Raw genomic sequence first — 6,491 nt, 5'->3', positions numbered from 1 at the left:
TCTCTCGATCTCTCTCGATCTCTCTCGATCTCTCTCGATCTCTCTCGATCTCTCTCGATCTCTCTCGATCTCTCTCGATCTCTCTCGATCTCTCTCGATCTTTCTCGATCTCTCTCGATCTCTCTCGATCTCTCTCGATCTCTCTCGATCTCTCTCGATCTCTCTCGATCTCTCTCGATCTCTCTCGATCTCTCTCTCTCTCTCTTGATCTCTCTCTCTCTCTCTCTTGATCTCTCTCTCTCTCGATCTCTCGATCTCTCTCTCGATCTCTCGATCTCTCTCTCTCTCGATCTCTCTCTCTCTCGATCTCTCTCTCGATCTCTCTCTCGATCTCTCTCTCGATCTCTCTCTCGATCTCTCTCTCGATCTCTCTCTCTCTCGATCTCTCTCTCGATCTCTCTCTCGATCTCTCTCCGATCTCTCTCTCGATCTCTCTCTCGATCTCGATCTCTCTCTCGCTACAGTCCTTCTGGATCTTTCCTGTTACATGATCTGAGATGGAGCTGATTTCTATTTTTTCTATCTTTGCTGGTGACCTGTGAAGGTTCTCATTTATCGGTATCGGTATTGGTGCTGATGCTGAGTATTTGGGCGAGTACTCGTACTTTTCCCAAATGCTCCGATGCCTAGCCCGATACTTGGGCTTCTGGTGTCAGGTAGCCGGGCAGCGGGCTTCCTGATTGGTTACTTGTGACAAGGGAGCATGCAGCCGGCTTCCCGGCCAATCAGGAAGCCAGGCAGCGTGTCATTACACTCCCCCCCGGCTTTCTGATTGGCCAGAAAGCGGCCTCATGCTCCCTCGTCACCTGGTGACCCCAGCCAATCAGGAAGCTAGGCGCTGTGAAATGACGCGTTGCCTGGCTTCCTGATTGGCCAGCTTCTCAACCAATTAGGATGCCGGGCATCGCTTCATTACACGGTGCCTGGCTTCCTGATTGTCCGATATCTGATTTAAATAATTAAAAGTGGATCCTGAGGCCATTAAATGTGTTCTTTAGCTCGGAGGGCCCAAAGATAAGGGGCCCCAGTGTGATGGAATGATGGTTGGGGAAGGGGGGGGGGGCTCGGAGGTTCGAGATGATCCGCTTCTGCAGACTTTGAAATCTTCTCATTTATCTGACGCTTAGCTGGAGTGCGGAGGCAGCCGGGGAGATTGTTATTCGGGGTCTGTGGCTTGTGGAGAGGCCTAATTGAAGTGGAGTGCCTCTTCACGGCACCGTCAAAGGACTCGGCTGAGTGCGAATCATTGTACATGCTGAAAATAAATAGGCCACATTTCTGGAAGATTAAGACCGGTTAGCTCCATTATCCTCCCAGACGGCAATAAAGCTTCACATTGCACCCCTAAGACTCTTACAGAACCTCTGCGAACAATGAATGGATAAAGCACGATCAGCCATGCTGGGACATGTAGTCCTTCAATGGCTGAATAGCTGAAGATGGCTGAACCGGATTATATACTGCCGGCATGTAGGAAGAGCAACTCAAATATTGAGCGCTTACATCGGCTCCCGCACACTCCTTTATCAATGAATATCCTGAAATACTCTGCTGGAGGACTCTGCTCCTTCCTCTATAACTCTCCTCTCCTGATATACTCTGCTCTGCTGGAGGACTCTGCTCCTTCCTCTATAACTCTCCTCTCCTGATATACTCTGCTGGAGGACTCTGCTCCTTCCTCTATAACTCTCCTCTCCTGAAATACTCTGCTCTGCTGGAGGACTCTGCTCCTTCCTCTATGACTCTCCTCTCCTGAAATACTCTGCCGGAGGACTCTGCTCTTGTACTGTTAGCCATTGACCAATGCAGAATGTGTGATGTTCAAAGTGACCCGAAACTCAGGAGTTAAATCTTAAAAATACATTGAAGTCCCTGAACTCTGAACAACAATGTATCTTATTTGTGTGTCACTCGGCTGTAGATCCTCCAATCATCTCTGACACTGTCCTTCCTTCTGGAGGGGGGCTACGTCTGTTCCCCATGGTCCCTGTGTGTGTTGTAAAGTAGTCACCGTTCCAAGCTCCGCCCCCGGGATGGACTACAATCTCAATACAAATTAGTAAACTAAACATGAGATTGTAGTCCATCCCGGGGGCGGGGAGGGGGGGGAGCTTGGAGCGGTGACTACTCTACAACACACACAGTGACCATGGGGAACAGACGTAGCCCCCCTCCAGAAGGAAGGACAGTGTCAGAGATGATTGGAGGATCTACAGCCGAGTGACACACAAATAAGATACATTGTTGTTCAGAGTTAATTTTTTCGAATGTATTTTAAGATTTAATATCTGAGTTTCGTGTCACTTTAAGTCAAATCTTTTGTTGGCTAATGTAACTAATTTATATATTCCTAACAAGCAGTGAAATCACTTTTATAACGAGCCCGCACTCACCTCTGCTGCTATAGGCATTGTGGAGAAATGAATCTTCAGAATACAGCACGGAGTCACCGAAATCGTTAACATTGGTCAGTAATTGCTTCCCCGACATTCCCTAAAGCCGGCCACACGCAGAATGTAACAGATTCCCCCATCGTGGATGGACAAATCGCTGTCAGAGGATCCCAACAGTGACTGCAGCTGATTGGCTGTTGTCACAATTGATGAGAATTTTTCACCCATCTCCTTTTTGATTTTCTGATCTGCTGGTGCTGTCGGCAGGGCCACCCATTGACGGAATTTCTGCCAGATCCATATGGGTATGGCCAACTTTATTGGGGCAATTGACTGGTACAGGTCCAGGCAGACCATGGACCGTTGTCAGAACTTCAGCTCACAGAGACACATCAGCTCCCCGCCACTATTCAGAGCGCAGTCTTCAATTTGGGAATTTTGCATGAATTCACATTCCCCTTCCAACCTTTGTGTGCGATTTGAGGTCCCCCCATCAGTACAATAACCTTGGGGTCACTTGTGATTTGAGGTTCCCCCGTCAGTACAATAACATTGGGGTCACTTGTGATTTAAGGTTCCCCCCATCTGTACAATAATCTTGGGGTCACTTGTGATTTGAGGTTCCCCCCTCAGTACAATAATCTTGGGGTCACTTGTGATTTGAGGTTCCCCCGTCAGTACAATAACATTGGGGTCACTTGTGATTTAAGGTTCCCCCCATCTGTACAATAATCTTGGGGTCACTTGTGATTTGAGGTTCCCCCCTCAGTACAATAGCATTGGGGTCACTTGTGATTTGAGGTTCCCCCGTTAGTACAATAACATTGGGGTCACTTGTGATTTAAGGTTCCCCCCATCTGTACAATAATCTTGGGGTCACTTGTGATTTGAGGTTCCCCCCTCAGTACAATAGCATTGGGGTCACTTGTGATTTGAGGTTCCCCCGTCAGTACAATAACATTGGGGTCACTTGTGATTTAAGGTTCCCCCATCACTATAATAATCTTGGGGTCACTTGTGATTTGAGGTTCCCCCATCAACACAATAACCTTGGGGTCACTTGTTTGTGATTTGAGGTCCCCCCATCTGTACAAATCACAACACACAAGTGACCCCAAGATTATTATAGTGACGGGGTAACCTCAAATCACAAGTGACCCCAAGATTATTGTACAGATGGGGGAACCTCAAATCACAAACACAAGTGACCCCTCGATCTCATTCCCCATCTCATTGGACCATCAGTACAATGAGAAGACGGCACAACCGGTTCTAACATAAGATAAAGTTCTGCTTATTGAGGGACGCCGGTCGGTCGGATCAGCATCCTGAATAATTATAACATTATATTGTATGTCAGAACATGATGTCCAGTCTGTATAATCAATGTCTAAGCCCCCGATGAATAGGGATTGTCAAGCCCCCGAAGCGAGTTGGATTTTTTTTTTGTGTGTGTGGAACTCTCATTCCCTCCACTTTTCGTAGAACTGGACAGAAGGTCAGCTGATGTTGCTGCCCACCCAGCCGCCTCCATTCCTAGAACGTGCTGCTCTGTACTCTCCCGCTCGCCAGTGTACGTCCATCTAACGTATTCTCTTCTCCTTTTTGTGTTTCAGAGTATCGGCAAAGGGTCCTTGTGGTGTATAGACCCAGAATACAGGCAGAACCTGATCCAAGCCTTGAAAAAGACTCCCTACCATCCCTACTCCCACGTCTTCAACACCCCCCCAACCTCTCCTCAGGCATATCAAAGGTAAGGCGACAGATGGGGTCCTGCGATTGGTGGGGTGCGGGTCACACACACTATACTGTGATGATATTATTGTACACTCACCTACAGCCGCCTCGGCTCTCCCTTCCGTCTTCTCTTCTGTTCTGTCATTAAAGTTCTTCCAAAGTTTGTCCTGATCCCCTCCAACCCGACTCTGCTCCCTCCGTCCCGGGCTCGCAGGCTCTGGAGGTTTGTGTACAGCCGTTGCCGTGGCAGCGACCAGTTCCGTTCTGAACAGTTGAACTGGTTTCGTTGTGGTTACATTGTGTTTGTTTGTTCGGAGACTTTGCTACGAAGCAGCCGAGCTGGAGGCGTCTCTGACCGCGCGCCGATCCCTCGCCTCCTTTATATTGTTACTCTTTTTGTATCGCTTTGTTTGTTTTCTGTCTGCGGGGGCGGGGCTTGTGGAAGGATACTTTTTTATTTTATTTTACTGAGTCTGACAAAATATGTTTATAATTTACAGTTTTTATGTTGCATCAATCTCACTTAAAGCTGAACTCCGGGGTCAGCAGACATCGTTCTCATACAAGAGTCCTGTGTGTTTCTTCCAGATCTGTGCAGTAATCCCGTGTGAGACTTGGAGCTTCCTGTAATAAAGACCGCTCCCTGCTGCTCTCTTTCCTTGTGCATTGTGACTGGTCTCAACTCCGCCCCCTCCTGTAATAAAGACCGGTCACTGCTCCTCTCTCTTCTTGTGCAGGGTGACTGGTCTTGTCTCCGCCCCCTCCTGTAATAAAGACCGGTCACTGCTGCTCTCTCTCCTTTTGCAGGTTGACTGGTCTCAACTCCGCCCCCTCCTGTAATAAAGACCGCTCACTGCTGCTCTCTCTCCTTGTGCAGGGTGACTGGTCTTGTCTCCGCCCCCTCCTGTAATAAAGACCGGTCCCTGCTCCTCTCTCTTCTTGTGCAGGGTGACTGGTCTTGTCTCCGCCCCCTCCTGTAATAAAGACCGGTCCCTGCTCCTCTCTCTTCTTGTGCAGGGTGACTGGTCTTGTCTCCGCCCCCTCCTGTAATAAAGACCGGTCCCTGCTCCTCTCTCTTCTTGTGCAGGGTGACTGGTCTTGTCTCCGCCCCCTCCTGTAATAAAGACCGGTCCCTGCTCCTCTCTCTTCTTGTGCAGGGTGACTGGTCTTGTCTCCGCCCCCTCCTGTAATAAAGACCGGTCCCTGCTCCTCTCTCTTCTTGTGCAGGGTGACTGGTCTTGTCTCCGCCCCCTCCTGTAATAAAGACCGGTCCCTGCTCCTCTCTCTTCTTGTGCAGGGTGACTGGTCTTGTCTCCGCCCCCTCCTGTAATAAAGACCGGTCCCTGCTCCTCTCTCTTCTTGTGCAGGGTGACTGGTCTTGTCTCCGCCCCCTCCTGTAATATAGACCGGTCACTGCTGCTCTCTCTACCTGTGCATTATGACTGGTCTGGTCTCCATGTCCCCTAGAACTAGATACAAATATGCCCCAACTGACCTCTTGCTGACAATGCTGGTTGCCTGGCTGTCATGTTGATCCAGCGGCTTCATTGAATGACCGGGAACAGTGACAGAGGAAGCCAGAAAATCTGCATTTTTAGGTCAGCAAAACCGGGCTCTGCATCTTTCTATTGACAGGTTCGCTTTAGACATAAGTGAGATATACTAAAAATCGAATACCGCCATTTTCCCCGCTGGGAGTAGCTGAATCCGTCGCGTTTTCGTGTGCGGTTTCGGTGTAAGAAGCCAAATCGTAAATTATTATATATATTTTTTTTATGGTGAAAGCTCGCTCAGTAGGAACGCGATCCCCCGAAAACGAGTTTAATATCCTGCGCTCGGCGGAGCCGCCGTCCCTCTTAATTTCGGGTTGAATTATCAGTTTCGTGCCGCGCGCGGATCCTGCGAGGCTTTACGGCTTCATAACAAGATTTCGGCGGCTCGCAGAGCGCTTTGCAAGTCTAATACTTTGTTCTGCGATGCGGAGCGCGGTGCGTTCGCCGTTCTATTTCTTTTTTTTCCCCCTCGCTCTCTCCGAAAGAACATTTAATGAAGTTTCTCGCCGTCTCCGACGCGGAGCATTCCATCACATGCCCAGACAATCAATCTGCGCCGAGAACAGCTGGCTTTCAGGGGGAAGACTGCCGTAAGTCTGCCCTCGCAAGGCGATTAGCGTGTTGGGCGCCATGGCAACTGGAGCGTCGCCATGGCAACCCATAGCGGAGACAGGTGCACTTGCATCACACAGCAGTGAGTTGCCTGGCAAAAGGACAGACCATTAGCACGTATAACTACACAGTTGCCATGGCGACCGCTAACCCCCGCGTAGCGACTCCCGATGGTTGGCTTCCTTCTATTCCCCCC

The 6,491-nt window shown here is 49.5% G+C and overlaps 1 protein-coding gene across 1 annotated transcript in view; it reads left to right on the top strand.

Moving 5' to 3' along the window:
• Nucleotides 1-3,569: 3,569 nt before the first annotated feature.
• The window catches only part of LOC108799228 (forkhead box protein N3-like), a 60,042-nt gene continuing 57,120 nt past the window's right edge, over nucleotides 3,570-6,491 (top strand). Inside the window, exons 1-2 of the mRNA XM_018571060.1 lie at nucleotides 3,570-3,662; nucleotides 4,010-4,146. Of these exons, the coding sequence (XP_018426562.1) occupies nucleotides 3,570-3,662; nucleotides 4,010-4,146 (230 nt within the window). The remainder of the gene's footprint in view (nucleotides 3,663-4,009; nucleotides 4,147-6,491) is intronic.

The sequence above is a fragment of the Nanorana parkeri genome, unplaced genomic scaffold (assembly GCF_000935625.1).
Source record: "Nanorana parkeri isolate BGI_ZX_2015 unplaced genomic scaffold, ASM93562v1 scaffold1664, whole genome shotgun sequence".
Lineage (NCBI taxonomy): Eukaryota > Metazoa > Chordata > Amphibia > Anura > Dicroglossidae > Nanorana > Nanorana parkeri.
The sequence above is the reverse complement of the archived record's forward strand: the minus strand, read 5'-3'. Positions and strand labels throughout refer to the sequence as shown.